At 44.6% G+C, this 23724-nt stretch overlaps 1 protein-coding gene across 1 annotated transcript in view; it reads right to left on the minus strand.

Annotated features, from left to right (window-relative positions):
* The window catches only part of IRAG1 (inositol 1,4,5-triphosphate receptor associated 1), a 155990-nt gene that overhangs the window by 91480 nt on the left and 40786 nt on the right, over nt 1-23724 (minus strand). The window contains 2 exon segments of the mRNA XM_049890380.1: nt 10320-10402; nt 10405-10476. Of these exon segments, the coding sequence (XP_049746337.1) occupies nt 10320-10402; nt 10405-10476 (155 nt within the window).

Genomic DNA, 23724 nt, shown 5'->3' on the forward strand with positions numbered 1-23724 from the left:
AAAAACAACCCAAACCTGTTGCCACTGAGTTGATTCTGACTCATAGCAACTCTACAGGACAGAGTAGGACTGCCCCATAGGGTTTCTGAGGAGCAACTGGTAGATTTGAACTGTCGTCCTTTTGGTTAGCTCTTAACCACTGTACCACCAGGGCTTCAAGTGAAGAAAGCAATAGGTCACTAAAAAGACACGAGAGAAAGAAAATACCAAAATGGATGTTAGAAGAGACTCTGAAACTTGCTCTGAAACACTGAGTAGCTAAAGCAAAAGGAAAAAATTACAGAAGATTTCAAAGGGCAGCCGGAGAAGACAAAATAAAGTATTATAATGACATGTGTAAAGATCTAGAGTTAGAAAAACAAAAGGGAAAAACATGCTTGGCATTTCTCAAGCTGAAAGAACTGGAGAAAAAATTCAAGCCTCATGTTGCAATAGTGAAGGATTCTACGGGCAAAATTCATGTCTGTCAGTTTGTCGTACTGTGAGGGTTTGCTTGTTGCTGTGATACTGAAAGCTATGCTACCGGTATTCAAATACCAGCAGGGTCACCCATGGTCGACAGGTTTCAGCTGACCTTCCAGACTAAGAAAGACTAGGAAGAACGACCCAGCAATCAAGATTTAGCCAGTGAAAATCTTATGAACAGCAGCAGAACAATGTTCAATATAGTGCCGGAAGATGAGCCCCTCAGGTTGGAAAGCACTCAAAAGACGACTAGAGAAGAGATGCCTTCTCAAATTAGACTCGACCTTAATGACGTGGATAGAGTCAACATTTTGGGACCTTCATTTGCTGATGTGGCACGACTCAAAATGAGAAGAAATGGCTGCAAATATTCATTAATAATTGGAACGTGGAATATATGAAATATAAATCTGGGAAAATTAGCAGTCATCAAAAATGACGCATTGTCTGGAGACTTAAACACTAGCAAGTGGCCATCTATGATACATCAATTGGTCTCAACCCACATGGAACAAAGGAGAATGAAGAACAACAAAGATATAAGGTAAAGATGAGCCAAGAGACAGAAAGGGCCACATAAACCAGAAACTGCATCAGCCTAAGACCTGAAGAACTAGATGGTGCTCGGCTACCACCGATGACTGCCCTGACAGGGAACACACAGAGAATTCCTGATGGAACAGGAGAACAGTAGGATGCAGATCTCAAATTCTTGTAAAAAGACCAGCCTTAATGGTCTGACTGAGACTAGAGGGACCCTGGAGGTCATGGTCTCTGGACCCTTTGTTAGCCCAAGATAGGAAACATTCCCAAAGCCAACTCTTCAGACAGGGATTGGACTGGACTATAAAACAGAAAATGATACTGGTGAGGAGTGAGCTTCTTGGCTCAAGTAGACACATGAGACTATGTGGGCAACTCCTGACTGAAGGCAAGATGAGAAGGCAGAGGGGGACAGGAGCTGGTTGAATGGACACGGGGAATACAGGGTAGAGAGGAGGAGTGTGCTGTCTCATCAGGGGGAGAGCAGCTAGGAGTACAGAGCAAGGTGTGTATAAATTTTTGTGTGAGAGACTGACTTGATTAGTAAACTTTCACTTAAAGCACAAAAAAAAAAAAAGAAAGAAAGAAAATGACACATAAACATCGATATCCTAGGCATTAGTGAGCTGAAATGGACTGGTATTGGCCATTTTGAATCCAACAATCATATGGTCTATTATGCCAGGAACGAAAACTTGAAGAGGAATGGTGTTGCATTCATCATCAAAAAGAAAATTTCAAGCTCTATCCTGAAGTGTAACGCTATCAGTGATAGGATATCCATATGCCTACAAGGGACACAGTTAATGTGACTATTATTCAAATTTACACACCAACCACTAAGGCCAAAGATGAAGAAATTGGAGATTTTTTATCAACTATGGAACATGCAATCAGAATGCATTGATAATTACTGGAGATTGGAATACAAAAGTTGGAAACAAAGAAGAAAGGTTGGTAGTTGGAAAATGTGGTCTTGGTGACAGAAATGATGCCAGAGATCGCATGATAGAATTTTGCAAGACCAATGACTTCATTACAAATACCTTTTTTCACCAACATAAACAGCAACTATACATGTGGACCTCACCAGATGGAATACACAAGAATCAAACTGACCCCATCTGTGGGGAGAGATAATGGAAAAACTCAATATCATCAGTCAGAACAAGGCCAGGGGCAGACTGCAGACAGACCATTAATTACTCACATGCAAGTTCAGGTTGAAACTAAAGAAAATTAGAACAAGTCCACAAGGGCCAAAGTACGTACTTGAGTATATCCCACATGAATTTAGAGGCTATCTCAAGATTAGATTTGATGCATTGAACATTAATGACCAAAGCCCAGACAAGTTGTGGAATGACATCAAGGACATCATACATGAAGAAAGCAAGAGGTCATTAAAAAGACAGGACGGGAAAAAAGACCAAAATGAATGTCAGAAGAGACTCTGAAACTTGCTCTTGAAAGTCGAGTAGCTATAACGAAAGGAAGAAATGATCAAGTAAAAGAGTCGAACAGATGATTTCAAAGGGCGGCTCAAGAAGACAAAGTAAGGTATTATAAGGACATGTGCAAAGAACTGGAGATGGAAAATCAAAAGGGAAGAACAGGCTTGTCATTTCTCAAGCTGAAAGAACTGAAGAAAAACTTTAAGCCTACAGTTGCAATTGGGCTCTATGGGGAAAATACTAAATGACTCAGGAAGGATCAAAAGAAGATAGAAGGAATGCACAGAGTCACTATACCAAAAAGAATTGGTTGACGTTCAACCATTTCAGGAGGTAACATGAGCAGGAACCAGTGATACTGAAGGAAGGCATCCAAGCTGCACTGAAGGCATTGGCTAAAAGCGAGGCTCCAGGAATTGACGGAATACCAACTGAGATATTTCAATAAATGGATGCAGTGCTGGAAGCACTCACTCGTTTATGCCAAGAAATCGGTAAGACAGCTACCTGGCCAACCAACTGGAAGAGATCCATATTAATGCCTATTCCCAAGAAAGGTGATCCTACCAAATGCAGAAATTATTGAACAATATCATTAATATCACATACAAGTAAAATTTTGCTGAAGATCACTCAAAAGCAGCTGCAGCAGTATATCGACGTGGAACTGCCAAAAATTCAGGCAGGATTCCGAAGAGGATGCAGAACCAGGGATATCATTGCTGATGTCGGATGGATCCTGGCTAAAAGTAGAGAATACCAGAAAGATGTTTACCCATGTTTTATTGACTATGCAAAGGCAATTGATTCTGTGGATCATAATAAATGACAGATAACATTGCGAAGAATGGGAATTTCGGAACACTTAATTGTGTTCATGAGAAACCTGTACATGGATCAAGAAGCAGTAGTTTGGACAGAATGAGGGGATACTGCACAGTTTAACATCAGGAAAGGTGTGTGTCATGGCTGTATCCTTATACCATACCTATTCAATCTGTATGCTAAGCAAATAACCTGAGAAGCTGGACTATATGAAGAAGAGTATAGCATCAGGATTGGAAGAAGACTCATTAACAACCTGCATTATGCAGATGACACAACCTTGTTTGCCAAAAGTGAAGAGGACTTGAAGCACTTACTGATGAGGATCAAAGACCACAGCCCTCCATATGGACTACACCTCAACACAAGGAAGACAAAAATGCTCAAAACTGGACCAATAAGCAGCAACATCATGATAAATAGAGAAAAGATTGAAGTTGTCAAGGATTTCATTTTACTTGCATCCACAATCAACATCCCATGGAAGCAGCGGTCAAGAAATCAAAAGACACATTGCATTGGGCAAATCTACTGCAAAAGACTTCTTTAAAGTGTTGAACAGCAAAAATGACACCTTGAAGACTAAAGTGTGCCTGACCCCAGCCATGGTGTTGTCAATCACCTCCTATGCATGTGAAAGCTGGACAATGAATAAAGAAGACCAAAGAAGAATTGATGCCTTTGAATTGTGGTTGGAGAAGAATATTGAATATACTATGGACTGCCAAAAGAATGAACAAATTTGTATTAGAAGAAGTACAACCAGAATGTTCCTTAGAAGGAAGGATGGCGAGACTATGTCTTATGTACTTTGGACATGTTGTCAGGAGGGATCAGTCCCTGGAGAAAGACATCATGCTTGGTAAAGTAGAGGGTCAGCAAAAAAGAGGGAGTCCCTCAATGAGATGGATTGACACAGTGGCTGAAACAATGGGCTTGAGCATAACAATTGTGAGGATGGTGCAGGACCAGGCAGTTTTTCATTCTGTTGTACATAGGGTCTCTATGAGTTGGAACTGACTCAGTGGCACCTAACAACAACAATGAGCAAAATACTGAAGGACACAGAAGCATCAAAAGAAGATGGAAGGAATATACAGAGTCACTGTATCAAAAAGAATTGGTCAACATCAGCCATTTCAGAAGGTAGATTATAATCAAGAACCGATGGTATTGAAGGTAGAAGTCCAAGCTGCACTGAAGACGTTGGTGAAAAACAAGCTCCAGGAATTGACAGAATACCAACTGAGATGTTTGAACAAACAGATGCAGCACTAGAAGTGCTCACTCATCTACATCAAGAAATTTGGAAAACAGCCACCTGGCCAACCAGCTAGAAGAGATCCATTTTTATGCCTATTCCAAAGAAAGGTGACCCAACAGAATGTGGAAGTTATTGAACAATATCATTAATATCACACACAAGTAAAATTTTGCTAAAGATCACTCAAAAGCAGTTGCAGCAGTGCATTGACAGAGAACTGCCAGAAATTCAACCTGGACTCTGTAGAGGACGTGGAACCAGGGATATCATTGCTGATGTCTAATGTATCCTGGCTGAAAACAGAGAACAACAGAAAGATGTTTACCTGTGTTTTATTGACTGTGGGAAGGCATTCAACTGTGTGGATCATAATATATTATGGATAACATTGCAAAGAATGGGAATCTCAGAACCCTTAACCGTGCTCTTGCGTAACCTGTACATAGACCAAGAGGCAGCTGTTTGAATAGAATAAGGGGATTCTGTGTAGTTTAAAGTCAGGAAAAGTGTGTGTCAGCGTTATATCCTTTCACCATACTTATTCAACCTATATACTGAGCAAAATAATGCAAGAAGCTGGACTATATGAAGACAAAAGTGGCATCAGGATTGGAGGGAGACTCATTAACCACATGTGTTATGCAGATGACACAACTTTGGTTGCTGAAAGTAAAAAAGACTTGAAGCACTTACTGATGAAGATCAAAAATTGTAGCCTTCAGTATGGATTACTCTTCAACATAAAGAAAACAAAAACCTCACAACTGGACCAATAAACAACATTATGATAAATGGAGAAAAGACTGAAGTTGTCGAGGATTTCATTTTACTTGGATCCACAATCAACATCCATGGAAGCAGCAGGCAAGAAATGAAACAACACATTGCATTGGACAAATCTGCTACAAAAGACCTCTTAAATTGCTAAAAAGTAAAGATGTCATTTTGAGGACTAAGGTGTGCCTGACCCAAGCCGTGGTGTTTTCAATGACCTCATATGCATGTGAAGGCTGCACAATGAAAAAGGAAGACAGAAGGAGAATTGATGCCTTTGAATTATGGTTTTGGCAAGGAATACTGAATATACCATAGACTACCAGAAGAATGAACAAATCCATCCTGGAAGAAGTACAACTAGAATGCTTCTTAGAAGCAAGGATGGTGAGACTTCTTCTCACATACTTTGGACATCTTATCAGGAGGGATCAGTCCCTGGAGAAGCGCATTATGCTTGGTAAAGTAGAGGGCAGGGTCAGTGAAAAAGAGGAAGACTCTCAACAAAACAGGTTGATACAGTGGCTACAACAATGGGCTCAAGCATAACAACAATTATGAGGATGGCGCAGCACCGGGCAGTGTTTCATTCTGTTATACATAGAGTCTCTACGAGTCAGAACCAACTCAACAGCACCTAACAACAACAGTAGCAGCTAACGTGAGCCTATTTGCACCCTCAGACTTGGAAGACACCTATGAGGAGGCCATGCTGTTCTATTGAGTATGTTTTATAATATGGTTGCTGGTCACAACCCAGGAAATCACTGATGCTCTAATCAGACTGCATCTGGGCCCCAGGGCCAGGCAGGGGGGAGAAGTGGCTGGTATGTGTCCATAGGAGGGCCTGGAGGAGGTTAAAAACTGTCATGGGAGCAAGACTGAGGGAACTGGAGGAAAAGAGACTCCAGGAAGGCCTAGAAACTTCCTTCCTGCATCTCAGGTTTTTGCCCCACTACAGGCCATTGTGGAGGGCAGAGCTGAGGGAGAATCACTGCGGAGGGAGATTCCAGCATGACCAGGAAGAAGAGCCAGTCAACCATGGCACAGACTTCCTTGTGAGGTGATGAGCTCCTGATATAGAGTTATTCCAAGATTCCCAAGACCCACCCCAGGAGATTCTGATTCAGAAGGTCTAGGGTGCCAGAGAGGATTTAACAAGTCCCCGAGGTGATTAGTTTGGGGCCCATTGCTATGGATGACTTTACCTGCCTTGGAAGAAGGTGCTTAGAGGTGATCTGGGATTCTTTCTATCTCTGAAGGTCTGTCATTCTGTGGTCCCTTAAGGTTACAGGCTTGTATCCTAATAGCTTTTATTCCTGCCAGAACCACTTATCTCCAAGTTTATCCATTTGAGCTCCTCCCTGTTCAAGGCAGAGCCCAGAAAACACTATTCAGGGCACAGCTTCAGAGAATGCATTGTTGGGAGGCTTCACTCTGAGATTTGTTTGTGGGTTTTGATTACAGCTTCTGATTTTTTTGAAACCTAAAGGGTGTGTGTGTGTGTGTGTCTGTGTCTGTGTGAGTATGTGAGTGTGCATGCACTTAGGAAGAAAAACAGGATCTAGTCCACAGCTTCTGTGTTTTGTGTGGGAAGGCTTCAGCTAGCGCTCTTGCCAGTGATGGGAAATGGGGGCGGGGGCCTGAGGCACCAGAACTAGGGCTGGACTCCGGGGAGCTGTGAACTCAGAAGGATGCTCTGTTCTTTGCCTCCTTCATGTAGTGGGAATTCACACGGTACCAGGAATTCTAGCTGGGTCCTCCTAGCCAGCCCCACTTCCCTCGCTGCCTGGCTTCCGCTGCTCCCAGGGACACAAACTCCAGCCCCTGGAGGCTCCTGCCTAGCTCACAAGGCCTGACTCTTCCTCTATCCCTAAGAAGCCCAATGTGGGTTGTCTGGTGGGTATAAGAGGGGGAGAAGCTCTTCACTGACAATGCTTCATTAGTCTCTGGAGAACTCAGGGAAGCCCAGTGCCTATGAGCAAAGGAATAAAAGAATGTTGGATCTAATGGGGCCCTAGTGGGGACAACTTCATGGTCCTGCAGTCCAAAGAAGATACTCAATGGCTGGGATAAATAGGCAGAGTCTTGGAGGGAGCAAATACCACTTGTCCTGGATAACAGATGAGGAATCAGAGGCACGGAAAAGTTAATAGACTTGCACAAGGTCTCTTGACCAGGATGTGCAGGAGCTGGTATTCAATCCCAGGTTGGTCTGGCCACAGAGTCTATACTCTTCAGTCCTGTGTCTTCCATAACAGAAACTGGGATTCCCAGCTCCTGGGTCACCTGAATTCCCCACGGGCTCTTTTCCTGCTAGGCTACAGCAATGCAGAAGCTATTGCTACTTGAAAACATTGTCTTTGATATCTTGATTTTCCATGAGCACAGAAATAGAATGGTGACATTTGAAGGGCCTTCAGAATTCTCTCCCTCATTTTATAGAAGACTGGTCCTGGCTCAAGGTCACAGATGAGTGAACTTGTGTAGAACTGAAATCTGGAGCCCTACTGGCTAACTAGGGCTCTTTTACACTCGACTGTGTGTCAAGCTTATGGATTCATTCCCTATTTGACCACCCCTAGAAATTTACCCTCACATCCAACCTAATAGAGCTGTCCATATGTGTGGATTGAAGCCACAATGGTCAGAAAAGCCAGCAAGTTTTTTGTCTTGTTTTGTGCCTCCTAAAGAGCAGGTTTGAAAGTCCTTTAAGTTAGAAAAGTTTGGAACCAGGAGGAACTGAACTCAATGTAAAAGGCTGTCTTCACGGAAGGTAGAGTTCCATCATTGTTTTTTTTTTTTTTCCTTTAGGAATACTTTTATTCTTGGGGAGCATGACATGGCAGCTGTTTGGGGGAGATGTCTAGGATTTGGGAGAAAGATTTTGCATGAGGATCAGGATCAAAGGCACCACAGTTGCTAGTGAAATGGAAGAGGTCAGAGGTGGCTACCGCAAAAAAGAGTCTGCTGAGGAGCAGGGTTGCTAAGGAACCAGAACCCCGGAAAGTCATGACTGACAGATCTGGGAGTAGTCACATTTGGAATCCAGTTGTGAGTGTTTTGCTCTGTGTTGTCATTCCCTTCTTTAACCCCCATGCTTTCCAAAGAGATGTTGATTAAACCTTATAGTCCACTGTTGCTAATGCTTTGGGGAATTGTCTATACTTGGGGAGGAGCAACAGCAGGGCACTCAGTTTTGGGGAGGTCAGAAGTCACCTGTGGAAGAGCAGAGCAGCTTTCTTGATTCACCAAAAGCAACTACGAGCAGCATTCACTGTGAGCCAGTAAGTCCCTAGGATGGGGGTACTCAATGAAACCCTGAGATGGGCTGGATGTGGTCAAAGCATTGAAGGTTTGACCCACTGCCACCTAGATGTTTAAGGAAAGTACACTACCACAAGGCTGCTGAGCTCTGCAACATCTCAATCCTATAGGCTTAGGATATGAAGATACAAGGGGCCACTCTTTAATGAATCCTTGTCATCTAAGTCCCCGAAGCTATGTGTAAGAAAACAAATGCTATCATCACATGAAAATATCACTCAAGATCTTCCCATTTATAAAATTAATGCTTACTGATATATTCTTCCCTCACTTAACTAGTTTCTATTCCCTCTCATTTAGCCCAGGACAGCTTGTATGACTATCAGATATAGTGGGACTATGCAAGTTCAGTGTAAACAAACTGCAAAGTTCATGAAGTCAAAGAAAATGATGTTGGAGAACTTCACATGCAAGCTCATGGCCACTTAGGGTCAGATAGAGCTGGATCAGTTAATAAATGAAGAAAAATTATGAGGATGGTAGCAAGATAGGTTCCTCAAATGGGAATGATTTGAATAACAGAGGATTATATAAAGATCCTTGGAGTGGAACACATGGCATCTTTAGGGCACTGAAACTATTCTGAATGAAACTGTTATGGTGTACACATACCATTTTGCATTTGTTAAAACCCTCATGGACATTAGGAACTTTAGTTAGTAATAATGTATTAATATCAATTTATCAGTTGTATCAAATGTACCACAGGAATGCAAGATGTTAATGATAGAAGAAACTGCATGAGGGAGACGGAGTATTTGGAACTCTCTGCTTTTTGCACAATTTTTCTACAAACCTAATACTGCTCTAAAAAATTAATTCTATTTAAAAAATGTCTAGAGATGGACAGTCCAGGGCTGGCATGGGCACTCTGTAAGCTCAGAGCCCTGGTCTCTTGCATCTTGCTACTCTGCCATCCTCAGTTAAAAAAAGTTCTTGGAAAATGGATGGAGTCCTTAAATATTAAAAAAAAAAAAAAAAAGAATCGCTTAATAAGGGTGCCATAAAGCAAATATGAAATGAAGGATATGGCATCATGTGAGTAGATTATTTTGTTGGTATAAAAAATAAATACACTAAAATCAAAATCAACACTTGATTCTTTGTTCATTCCAAAAATTATCTTATAACCTATAAGTCATAATATGTACAGCTAAAAACAACTTGTCATAATTTCATTTTCTCAATAAAATCTCAATGATACCTTTTAACTTATTCTCATCATTTTCTGTTTTACAATAAAATCTCAATGAAATGATTTTTTAGAACTATTTACTATGAAATTTTTATCTTCATTGTAAGCAAGTTCACTTTAAGTGGCCTTTTGTTGGCACCCTGACATGATGAGGCCCTCAGTGCTGAGGTTTCTCCTCTACATCTTTCTCTATTTTAAGGATAAGCCTACAGGGTTAGGGAGGTTATGAGGTCTCGGTCAGACACAGCCCAGAAAGTTCCACTCTCAGGATATGTGGGGGCCTCAATTAATCCCGACAAACTCAGGGTAATCTATTCCTCAGCATGAAAGTCACGCATCTTCCCCAAGCACCCATTGCAGGGTGCTCAGGCTGTCAGCAAACCCTTGGCCAGACTGGAAGTGTGGCCTCTGCCGGCAGAATTTGGATTGGCCCCCAGCCAGGCTACCCAAGGGCAAGGGAGGGGGCACTTACTTGGCTGGCTGTGCTCTGGGCTGCCTGAGGATCTCCGGGGGGCTCCTCCTCCTCAGGAACGTTGGGCATGGCAGCCTCCTTGCAGAGTGGCCGTGTGTGCCCAGAACCTCTGCTGCGTCAGCCCCAAGAATGCTCCGAGAGGCCTGGGCGCCGCAGGCTGGGGAGACGCCAAAAGGACAAGTCAAATCTGTTCCCATCAGTGTCCTGAGCTGGGCTCCATTTCCAGGAGCCACAAGCCAGAGAGAGGCCCAAACAGCATCAGCCTGCTTGAGTTTACATCAACACTGAAGGTCAAACTAGGCTAGGAGAGGGCACTTGGAATTGCATTTCCTCCTGCTCTCTGGCTTTGTTTAGAAAGTCAGAGGTGACCTTAGAAATGTGCATCTAATTTGGTTCTTACAATAAACAAAACTATCCCAGAAGGGAGAAGACTGCTTCAAACTCCTCAAAGCTGGTACTAATGGAGGACACTCCACTGGAATCAGATTAGTATTTGTGTACCATTTATTGAGCAAGGCACTATTCTAGGAGCTTTATCAGTGTCATCTAATTCAATCCTCGTGATGACTTCTGATATAATTATGACTATTCCCATCTTTTTAATAACTTCCTCAGAGTGGAAGCTACTTGCCCAAAACCATACAAAGAACCAAGCATTTGCACAAAGATTTTCCTGATTTTGTGACCAGGGCTCCTTCCACTAAACCACCTGGCCTCCCTTGGCTGTGTGGATGGAGAGTAAGGGATCATGTTCAGGACCTCATCTGTCATGTAACCTTCACACCCTTCAGCAGTTCCTCTGACCCTCAGTACCAGGCTCTTTCTCCTGAGTACAGCCCTCGCTGGGCCTGACAGCCCTGCTAATGTCACAATTCTAGAGCCTCAGCCAGGGTGGTTGCTGTGTGCCCTGTTACGGGGCCCCTATGGAGAGTTCACCCCAAGCAGCTCATAACACACCTTGGGCTGCTTCCCCAGAAGCCAGGCTACCCCCTCCCTATGGTGTGGCAACCTTGAGGTCTGGCTGGGATTGGCCCCAATCAGCATAATCTCATCCATCTGGAGCCAATCCAGTGATTGGCTCAGGGACAGACAATAGACCCAGCCAAAGCCAATGAGCAATAACTGCAACAACAGACTGAAACATACCATAATCATGAAGATGGCACAGGACTGGGCAACCTTTAATTCTGTTATAAATAATGTTGGCGCTAACTCGACAGGAACTAGCAACAATAACAAACCAATGAGCAGTTCTCTGGTCCCAGTGCTTGGTTCAGTTTCTGGAACCTAGATGCTTTCTCTTTCTCTGGCTGGTACAGCTAAAGCCATTTTGCTTCCACGAGGAAAACCAGACTGGGAATAAAACTGACACATACAGATGTGGGCAGAGTCAAGGAACCTGCAGAGAAATGGAGCTGGAGCCCTAATCAGAGTGCACCTGAAGCCCGAACTCTTTCTGGACTAGCCAGGTACGTGAACAACTAAATCTCCTCAGTGTTTTAAGTCAGTTTGGATTGAGTTTTCTGTTAACTGAAAATATCTATCTGCTCTTTCTTGGTTCTTGACAGTCAAAACGCACAGCATCATGATTCCCCCTCACATGCCAACAGAACTGAGCCATTGGGTCTAGCTACTCGGCTTCCTCTTAGATGAGAAGTCTAATAATGCCAGGTCTCCATCTGGAGCAGCAGAATAGTAAGGTAGAAAGAGCACAGGCTTGGAACTGGATAGCTGGATTTGAGTCCCCACTTTGCCACTCACTGGCCTTGGAAAGTTGACTTCACCACTGAGCCTCAATTTCCTTGTCAAGGAAACAGGTGAAAATGCCTCCAATGTAAGGTTGTTCTGAGGATGAAAGGAGAGTGCCCAGCACAGAGCAGGTGCTCACAGAGGCCACCTCCATGTATGTCTGCAGCCCAGGAAGCTTGGCACAAGTACAGAGGGCCCTGCCTGGCCTCTTCCCACCCCTACACTCCTTTAGGCCTCCTGCCCCTTATGAGAGCGGAGGAAGTCCTAAGTGACCTACAAAACCAACTAGCAGCCTGGTTCCACAACTTCAGAGCTCTCCCGAAGGAGCCACTCTGCTGATGAAGATGAAAACCACCAGACCCACAGATGACATCTTCAGACACTGTCCTTACCCACAGAGAGGGGGGTCGCTGGAACACACAGGGAGAAAGGAGGGACACTGTCATTTACTTAGTACCTGCTATGTACTGTGTGAGGTGCTGCTGACTGCTGGAGGCTGCAGCAGGAAAAGTCAGAAAGCCCCACCACCTCCCCTGATACTAGGTGTTCTTTCTGACCCCATAGAATGTGGTTCAGAAAGGCCCTAGAGCCAGAGAGCCACAGGACAGGCTATGATCTGGCATACCACACACACACACACACACACACACACACACACACACACCCCTGTTCTGTCCCTCTGGAATTAGCTCCCTCAGGCAGGCCAGGTGTTTGATTTATTGTGGATCCCCAGAGGGCTCATCAAAATGCTTGCTGATGCCATCCTCCTCCCATCCCGGGATTGGTCAATATGACCATCATGGCTTTTGACATTCTCTGTACTAGAAAGGTAGCCCCACTCAGCTCTGAAATAATTGAGTGACACCTACTGGACAACTCAAGAAATCTCATCTCAAGTAGAATATCCATAAACTATGTCATTTATTCATTCATTCGCATTTACTTTAATTTTTTTTTTTTTTTTTTTTTTACTCTACCAGGCCCTGTGCTAGATGAGGAAGGCGTGGTTTTGGCCCTCAAGCAGTATGGGGCCTAGTGATGGAAGGCGGTTGGAAAATGGTATAATGGGATAAATACTTGAAAGTGAGAAGTTGCGGGAGCACAGAGAAAGGGTCCCTAATGCTGGAAATTGGGATGGGTTGGGGTACTTGGTTTTAGTGAAGACTCCACGTTAGAAATGGTATTAAAGCTGAGGAATGAACACTCAAATGTTGAAAGGAATCTCTCCAGTCAGAAGAGCCTGAAGGGTGGGGGACAATGGCTAATGGGTAGAGGGGAGATGAAGACAGGAGGGGGAGAAGACATGCTGGACAGATTTAACCCAGCTCTTAGGAATGAGAGCTATGGGGCCAGGGCATGCTGTGTTTCCCTCCCAAATGGCTAACGTATGAAGAAATTGAGCATCAGGTTCACCCAAAGGTGGGCTCTGTGATTAGTTTCTGCCACTTTTATTTGGACTTCTGTAGCAGTGATATCAGTGGTATTTGGTAAAATACATTTTAACAGGGATTGAGGTAGAAAAAAAGTACCCATAAACCCAAATCCACCAGGGAAGTTGGCTATACCTCCCAGAAACCTCTTAGAACTACATGCGTGATGTGTCTGCAGGTCCAAGTGGTATTAATAGGAATATGGTTTCCAAAACATGAGAGGTAATAGTTCCACTTTTCCTTTATGTCTTAAATTCCACCAAATATCTTTCGCTGTGCATGTTAAAGATTTGGAAAAAATAGGGCATGTTCAGAAAAAAGGAAGCAGAATGCTGTAAGGATAAGAATTTGTTTTAAAAACTAGAGACCTTTAGTCTGGAGAAGAAAAGGTGCAGTGGGAAATAAAATCTCTTCTCAGATAAACATTCATGTGGCTCTATTGTTTCCAAAGGACAGACTCATGGCCAATGCCTAAAAGGTTAGATCAAGGCAAGGGAAAACTTTCTAGTGGCTGGAACATTCTGAAGATGAAATGAGCTTCTCTTTAAGGTAGTAAGCTCCCCACTCCTGGGAGAGTTCCAGTAAAGGCTGTGGCAAGGGTCGCAAGATTCTTAGCTCAGGGGGCCTTTTCAACCATGGAGTCCTGGATCCTTCCAAGTTACAACAAACCACAAGACTTGATGACCCCATTCCAGAGGATTCTGGGATCTTAAAAAAAAAAAAAAAAAACCCATTGCCATTGAGTTGATTCCAACACACAGCAAACCTATAGGACAGAGTAGAACTGCCCATACTGTTTCCAAGGAGCGACTGGTAGATTTCAACTGCCGACCTTTTGGTTAGCAGCCATAGCTCTTAACTACTACGCCACCAGGGTTTCCTCTGGGATCATAGTATTCCCAGATCTCATCAGAAATACCACATTTTCTAACCTCCACTTCCTTTCTTCTGCCTCCACCTCTCGCTCCTCAGAAAAGACCCTAAGTCAGTCTGTGGGTCAGAAAGCAAAACAAAACAGACATGAATTAAGTCAGACAAACACTAAGAGATGTCTGCTGCTGCCAGATAGCAGCAGAGTGGATGCTGGCTGAGGTCCCACACTTGACAAGGAGAAACCCCACACTCCTTGGTGGGAAGTCCCGGCAGCCCTGCTGGCCAGTCCATTCCCACGCTGCTCCTGCCTGTTTGCTTTCTCTCCCATCCATCATTATAAATCCACTGCTTAAAATAGCAAGGTAAAAGCAGAGTCCCGCCCCCAGGGTGACATCTGGGTTCTGGTGGAGCTCATGGGCACGCGGACTGCACATCCATCACGGCAAAGTTTAGAATGCAATCTCCAGGAAGTGGCAATCTAGAGCATGGGCCCATAAAAGGAAAAAATATTTAGAAATGTTTGGTCTCCAAGCTGCTCCTTCCATAACCCAATTTCAGGCCCTTTTCACTGCCTCTCAAACCTGGCCAGTAAAGGGTTAGGTGTGTCAGTGCCAACAGCCAATTAGCTCTTTTGACTCCAGTCCTTCTACCCCCAGATTAAGTATAACCTGGCCCATTTTACAGGAAGGTAAACTGAGGTACAGAGAAAGGAAGCAACTTGGCTGGGTCCAGTCACCTTTGTACCTGGGTAAATGATCCAAGGACCTCTGCTGATATAACTATCAAACATTTAATTAAGAGGTTAGAAATCTCTGAACCATTGGTAAACATTTTATCTGTCCTGGTCCTAGCCCTGCTTATGAAAGAAAGAAAACTAACATACTTTAGTGCATTCTTTCATTCATCAGTTATTTCTAGCTTTGCCTACTGAGTATCAGATACTATGCTAGGTGCATTTCAAAACCTATCTTATTTAATCCCCAGGAGATGAGTTTTATTATTTCCATTTTATATATCAAGGAGGAAACCCTGGTGGCGTAGTGGTTAAGTGCTACAGCTGTTATCCAAAGGGTTGGCAGTTCGAATCTGCCAGGCGCTCCTAGGAAACTCTATGTGGCAGCTCTACTCTGTCCTATAGGGTTGCTATGAGATCAAGGAACCAAGGTTCATGGAGGTTCAGCAGCTTGTTCAAGACCATACAGCTAATAAGCGGCAGACCAAGGATTCTAACCCAGACTAATCTGACTCCAAGGCCCATCATCTTTCTCCTCATCCATTCTGCCTACAACACCAGGAGTTTTGATAGAGCGTAGTAAAAGAACACAGCATGGGGCCTCTGACCCCCCCCACAGGAGAACTGGAGTATGTATTCCCAGCAGGACTATGGATGGTGGTAGGGGCAGGGGAGAGAAAGCAGCACTGACACTTTGGCTTATGGAGGCCATATAAGGGCATTAGAGTGGGTACACAGTTTGAAGTTGCATGATTCTTACTGTGTGGTCTGGCAAATCCATCCATCCATCGATCCATTCATTCATCCATTCATTCACTCACCATCCACCCATCCACCCAACCACCCATCCACCCATCCACCCAACCACCCATCCACCCATCCACCCAACCATTCATCCACCCACCCATCCATCCACCCATCCACTTGTCTGTCTGTTGACTTATCCACTCACCCACCTCATCTTCTGACTCTTCCATTCATACAACTGTCCATTGGTTTGTTCATCCAAACATCTATCCCAGAAAGTCCTATATCTGGTAGGTCAACAGCATAGGCTCTGTCCCTGGAAATAGCTAATGCAGGAAGGGCAGGAGAGGGCTGCTTTGACAGAGAGGCCATACGACCACAGGCGCGCCCATTTCCAACTGGGTGAACACCTCCATCCTAGAGACTTCAGCCAGCAGGATGTCCCAGCAAGCACTGGAGCAACTGTAGGAGTCACGGTATAGAAATTGTCTTTACAGAAATTATCCCCTTTCAACAACTCTGTGAGATGGGTAATGTAAATACCATTATTATTAACATTATTATTACTCCCATTTTACAGATGAGGAAATGGCAGCCCAAAGACTAGCCCAAAGTCATATTGCCAATGAGTGGCAGTGCCAAGAGTCAACTGTAGGTCTGTCTGACTCTCCAACTCCTTACAGGCCTGAGCTAACTAACTCTTAGCTGACATTCTTAGAAGGCACTAGCCTCTCCAACTGGCCCCAAAGATAACTTTCCCAGTGCCTTGAGACCAACCCAGAACAGATTACACTCCTCTCTGAAACCACAGTTCCAGGGCAGCGAGCTGCGTCCCAGAAGCATATCCAGCAAGCTGAGTGGCTCTCAGATTCCCTATTAATCTTCGGGTGTTGGAAGCCCTTCTGGGAAGTAATGGGTTAATTCAGACTCCACTGACCTTTCTGGAGTGACTCAGAATTCTCAGAAGGGAGTTTTTTTTGTTCTTCCAGCTTCAAATTTTTGCTTTCATTTTAGCAACACAAAGAATTTGAAAGAGATTAGGCTGCTATTAATACCACTGGTCTATCTCTAGATGAAGAACCCGATGGAGGGAATTGTTTGGGGTGACTGCACACACATATCCTCTCTCAGCCCCTCTGCAAATTCAGAGGATGAGGGGGAAGGCCACTGGAGATCAGCCGTCCTACCTCCTAGTCCCATTTTTACAGATGGTGAATTGAGACCCAGACAGGCGTAGGGTCTTGGCCAAGGCCTCTCCTGGGAGTGATGGGTGGAGCTGGCAGAGGTCCTAGAACCCCTGCTCCCCAGGCTCTGCTACGCATAGGTTTGCTTGTAGTAAAGAATAAGCAAATGTGTCCATGCTGGCCCTTAAAACAAACAATAATACAAATAGCTCAGCAATGTATATGAGACTAAATGGGAACACCAGCCCTGGGGCAAGGAAGAGAAGGCATGAAGGGACAGGAAAGGTGGATAAATGGAAATGTGGAACCCAAGTTGAGAAGGGAAGAATGCTGACACGTCATGGGGTTGGCAACTAATGTCTCAAAACAATATGTGTATTAATTGTTTAACGAGAAACTAATTTGCTTTGTAAACATTTATCTAAAGCACAATGAAATAAATAAATAATTCCCTTAAAAAAAAAATGTATCTGTGCTGTCCTTCCACAGGGCCTCCCAATCTTCCTTCTTCTCAGGGTTGCTCTCACAGGAGAGAGAGGGTGCTCCCCCTGCATTTACCCCAGAACAGTCCAGGGCAGACTTAGAAAACCTCCTCGGGCATCAGAGATCATCCCAAAGTGCTGAGTGGTGCCTCTGCAGATCCCTGGGCCTGGCCAGCTGCAGAGCCAAGTCCCGTACTTCCACTGAGCTTGAGTAAAGGTCCACCCCGTGACAGCCCCATCTTGCTTCCTTAATCTTGAGATGTTGTTTGAGGGCTTTGGAGCTTGGGAGTTTGAGTTCTAATTCTCGTTCTGCCTCTTCTTTGCTAGGTTAATGTCCCTGGGCCTCCGTTTCCTCATCTGTAAAATGGAGGTAACAGTATCTACCTTTCAAGATAGTTGTAAGGACTGAATGAGAAATATCTGCAAGGTGCCTGGCACGTGGTATTTACTCAGTGAGTTCCTTTCTCCTTCTCTGAACAGGGCAGCTGAGTTCTCTCAGCCACAGCAACACCAACACCTAAGCAAGGCCCAAATTTTCTGGTGCTCATGCTAGGTGGCAGAGTTCCTGGCTTTGTCTATTGCAAGTAAAAGAGACATAGTCACAGTGTGGACAGGGCGTCTCCTCTGGATAGACAAATAGATTAAACACAGTCAGACATGATTGGAGTTAAAATCATCAGAGGACATGCACTCTGGTGATGCTGACATTCATGGCTGTTGGGCAGCCAGTGGTTGCAGGAGGTGGGTTTAGAGTGCTTTGCAAACATTACTGGGTTGACCACAGTGCTGGTGGTCTGTCCCAAGTCTGTTTGGTTCCAAAGCCCCAGATCTTTCCATTGCCTCTGTGCTGACTCCTGAAGGACAGAGGTTTTCATTCCACAAGTGGAAGCCAAGGTTTAGCATGGGGAGTCCTCTGAAAAAGGGGCAGAAACAGTATTTAGCAGAGCAGGTGCTTAGGCTACAGTATACTGGATCGTTGAAGGAACGGCTGAAGGGAACACAGTCCACCCAGGGTGTCAGCAGGGCCAGAGGATTCTCTCCTGAAAGCAGATTCAGACTGAAGAGGAGAATATGGGAGGAGGGGTAAGTAGAGAAGGGTGAAGATGCAGAAGAGACTTACGGACAACAGAAAGAGCAGTGGGAGGGACTAGAAGGGACTTCCCAAGTGGTAACTACCCCTCAGCCCTATCCCCTCTGGTCCAGGGGCTAGGAGACAGGAGCAGGGGTCTAGTGGTGATCTGGACAGGCTATCTAGCACAGCCATTCCCTAAGTACCCCAACAATCCCAGGGGTCTGAACTCTCCTGGGAAACCCTCTAAGAGCCCAATTTTCTCTGGCCATGCTCTCCACTCCTGGGGATCTCCTACAGTCTTTGTTGGCCAAGGGAACCTTCCTCCATTGAGTCAAAAGGCATTCTAGCCCTGGGTGTGAGCCAGCATCTGCTCAGACCAGTGTCAGGGCCACATACAGGAGAAGAGCCCAGGCTAACTCCCGGAGGAGGAAGGCAGGAGTTAGCACAGTGCTCAAGCAGTGGAGCGAGATGGCACTTTAGAAATAGTAACTGATGCCCCTGGTATCTCCTTTCACTCCACTGCCCTTCCCCTCAGGCCAGTAGCAAGGCCATTCTGGGCTTTTTGCCTTGGGGGAGGGCTGTAGCAGCAGGTGGCAGAGAAAAGGGAGTCTGTTCCTGCCTTTTATGTCTCAAAGGGCCCTTAGGGAAATGGAAAGGGCTCAGGGCACAGAAAAAAAGATTTGGGAGAAAACATTCCAAGTAAGGGTAAGTCTTCTGTCCCCAAGACTAGCAAAAGATTACGGGGGTGAGAGAAAGGAGAGTGGAGTAGAAGCACTGAGACTATAGGCACTGATGAGTCCCTAAGAAAGGGGTCTGTGGCTTTTCTTCCCTGAAAAACCAGTTGCTTTCAAGTTGACTCTGACTCATGGCAACCCCACGTGTGTCAGAGTAGAAATGTGCTCTATAGGCTGGTTTTTTGGATATGGATTGCCAGGCCTTCCGAGGACCCCTGGAGGGACTTGAACCTTCAACCTTTCAGTAGCAACAGAGTGCATTAACCATTTGCACACAGGGTCTCTCTGCTTCCCTGAGGTAATAAAAAAAAAAATTTGGCAGGGGGAGGTAGGGGAAAATCCCCATGTGAAAGAACAAAGAAGTCTTGGGACCCATTTCCCAGACAGAATCCTGAGAAAAAGACCCCAAAGAGAAGAACTGGCTCTTTGGTATGTGTGGATAGATAAGGTCTTTAGACACCCTCAAAGGGTTTCACACTTTGGGCTGGAGGAGGAGGGGGGAGGGGACTAGCAGAATAATTCCTGTGCATCCATTAGCAGAGAGTCATCACAGTTGAAGGTGCCTAGAGAAGGATGATTTTGTGGTTACCTACTAACTCTGAGTAGGAATCGACTCAATGGCACTGGGTTCTGGGACTAAGTAAGGAATGACAAAAAGCGTGATGGACTTCTTGTCAAATGCCGGCTGTGACAGATGACACTGAAGATCAGGGCATCCCTCCTTGGCATTCTAGGAGCCCTTGGAAATTAGATGCCACTCTGAAGGAGTAGGGGCTTGAGGAGACCTGAAATGCCTGAGATCCAGGTTCTACATCCTGTGAAAAATGGTCAAGAAAGGGCCAGACCTTCCTCCCTCTCAACCATCTCCCAATCCACTCTGCACCAAGACAGGAAGTGAGCTAAAACATGTCTCCAAGTTTCCTTTCCAGCTTGTTCACTTCAGCAATTCTTTTTTTGAAATAAGTCCGCTTGAAGAAATTTTTTCTTCTTGGAAGTATGTGCAATTGCTCAATCGGAGGCAGTTCAAAGGCTCCGGGAATAGCAGAAATGTATCTGAGCCTCTTATTTAGCTCCTAGCAGAAATAAATCTTGCCCAGTTCTCTTTGTTCCAGGCAGTCCAGCAGCCTCTTTCCTGACTCACTCACTCAAGGGTGACATGAGTCATCATCCTGGGGTCAAGTACCACACGGTGTTCTCAGGTCTGCAAGGCTGGCCTGGGCACAGAGAGGTCAACAGGAAGGAATGAAGGACCAGGAGTCGCCTCCTGGGTCCTGGGCCTGGCTCTGTCCTCAACAGGTGTGTAACTTTGCGGAGACACTGAGCCTGTCTGAGAAGCAGGTGGATTTCTAGGCCCTTTTCAATTTGCATTTTGAAGGAGACTTTTCAGTGGATGTGTCAGAGCTGGCTTGATACCGGTTCACAATAACTTAGATGTTAAATTTCCAGAAATTTTATGAGCTGGTATTAAACATAAACATTATTAAATATGAAATTACATAAACTTATAATTAAATAAATTATAATAGAAAAGGAAATACATATTCAAAATATACACTTCCTAATTATTTTACTGGGAGTCCCTGGGTGGTACAAATGGTTAACATGCTTGGCTGCTAATCAGAATGTTGGAGGTTCACATCCGCCCAGAGGAATCTTGGAAGAAAAGCCTGGCAATCTACTTTTGAAAACTCAGGCACTGAAAACCCCCTGTAGAGCACAATTCTACGCTGATGCACATAGGGTCGCCATGAATCAGAATCAATTCAACAGCAACTGGTAAAAAATCATTTTACTACTATCTATGCTCTTAAGATTACATCTATTTTATGTTTGGGGGAATTGCTCTATAACGGTGGGCTACTATGCATTAGGAAACCCTGGTGGCGTAGTGGTTAAGTGCTATAGCTGCGAACCAACGGGTCGGCAGTTCAAATCCTCCACGCGCTCCTTGGAAACTCTATAGGGCAGTTCTACTCTGTCCTATAGGGTCACTATGAGTCAGAATTGACTTGATGGCACTGGGTTTGGTTTTTTTTTTTAGTTTTACTATGCATTCAGAAACCCTGGTGGCGTAGTGGTTAAGAGCTACAGCTGCTAACCATAAAAACATCAGCAGTTAGAATCCATCAGGTGCTCCTCGGAAACCCTATGGGGCAGTTCTACTCTGTCCTATAGGATCGCTATGAGCTGGAATTGACTTGATGGCAACGGATACTGTGCATTCCTTCCCAACTCCATGTTCAGAGATATTGAATTGGTAGCTTGACATTGGCCATGATGGGAGGGAGAATTTGTACCAGCAAATGCTACATATCAGGGCCTTTTCTACCCCAGAAAACTGGCTGTTAAACATTTCCCAGTACAGCCTCTCAGTCTCAATCAAGTCCCCTGCTCTTCATGCCCGCAGTGTGCAGAAGGACTTTAATATCACCCCAAGATAACATAGCTATAGAGACTTGGTCTCCAGTTGCCTTTGAACAACTCTTACCAGGTGTACCATGGGCTCCTCACGCTCACCACGTCCCCAGCTGAACCCATAATTTCTTCCCCTCCCCAGCCCTGCCTTCCTCTAAGTCCACTCCTCCTGTTTCCCAGTGAGTGACACCAAAGCTGGAAACCTAGGAGTCATCAAGTCTCCTCCCTCTCCATCATTCTCCACAGAATCCAAGTCTTTCCTGTCCATCCTAGCTCAGAACTGTCTTTGATCACTTCCCTCCTCCCCATCACCACTACCCCTGCTAGGGCTCTGTGTGACCTGAGTCACTGCAACAGCTTAATTGGCCTTCTTATTTCCAGAACACCCTTCCAATCCATGCTCCACAATGATGCCATAGAAGTCTCTTGAACTTCTCTTCTAAAACCTTTGAGGATGCAGGGAAGCTGGATGAATAGAAATGGAGAACCTAAGGTTAAGAAGGGGAGAGTGTTTGTACATTGTGGGGTTGGCAACCAGTGTTACAAAACAATATGTATATTATTGTTTAATGAGAAACCAGTTTGCTCCCTAAACCTTCATCCAAAGCACAATAAAAAGAAAAGAAAAGAAAAAAAAACCAGAATGGGAAAATAAAGAAAACATAGTACCTAAGTTTGCAGGGAGGGAGAAATGGAGTATCTCTTAAACTCTTATTGAAGGCCCACTGTATCAGGCACTGGGGTGGGGGCTGGTACGTAAACAGGACACATCCCCCTCCACTCCAGGAGCTCCCTGTCCTCAGGAATCAAAAACAGAAAGTGACGTAGGAGAGTACAATCTACATGTGGATGAGTATTCGTGCCTCTCCCAGCCTGTGTACTACAAGGAATATTGTCTTTGCTACTTTTGGTTCCCAGCCTTAGTTGATTGGGAGGTGAAGGGCATTTACATCGGAAAGGGCTGAGAGCCACTGGCAGAAAAGAAAGTGGTAAATTGGAAGGCAAGAAAAGAGGAAAAGGCTTGAGGCAGCACAACTGAGTGTAGAGAGTGTGTCGGGGGAGGTAATGAGGAAAGTGAAGGTGGGGCAGCTGGCAAGCACAATATTAGAAGATAAGCAGGGAAAGAGGGGTTTTATTTTTCAGGTTGGCTGTGTGTTACAAATGGAACCCACTCTGAAGTTTCTCAAAAGAATGGCAATAAAGTTGTAGATTTGTCTTAAAATAAATAAATAAAACCTTTGGGGATGCCCTTTGTCCACAGGACCCTTTATAAGTCAAGGTCCCAGTCACTCTCTCTGGCCTCATCTCCTCTTTCGGCCTTTATACAATTATGCCCCAGCCACAGTGGATCAACAGTCAGCTTCCAAACATGCCCTGCTTTTTCACACCCTTTGTACATATCCTCTCCCCTATGCCTGGGCTGCCTTCTATTCCTCACTGGATAAACTACTCATCCTTCAACACCCAGTTCAAATACCCCTTCCTTCATAAACCCATTCCTCCTCTTCACTCTAAGAGTCACTCCCTTCCCTATTTTCCCAGAATACTTTGCACAGTTCTCAACTCAGCGTTTAGTATATTGTCATTTCATTTTACGTGTGTCCATGTCGCCTTTTCAGCTAGAATTTGAACACCTTGAAAGCAGGGACTATGTTTTATTCATATTTTTATTTCCCACATCCAGTGCAGTCTGCATCCATCAGTTAGCTACCTCTGATATATACTTTGAGGAAATGTTTCTCTAGGCTTTATTTGCTAATTGATATAATTCAAATCAAGCCTGATACGCCATGCCAACTAAGAGCACTACCTGGGAAGTATGCTCTTCTTCTGCTCTCCCTTCCCTCATGTCTCTGTTGCTTTGTTTTGTAATCTTTTTGTTATTTCTGCTTACCCCACTGGGCCAGTGATTCCCAACATTTTTGCTACTCCAGTGCTACTAAGGTATATGACAAGTTTCTCTCAACTAGAGACATAAGTCTCCAG

The sequence above is a fragment of the Elephas maximus genome, chromosome 7 (assembly GCF_024166365.1).
Source record: "Elephas maximus indicus isolate mEleMax1 chromosome 7, mEleMax1 primary haplotype, whole genome shotgun sequence".
NCBI classification, from domain to species: Eukaryota; Metazoa; Chordata; class Mammalia; order Proboscidea; family Elephantidae; genus Elephas; species Elephas maximus.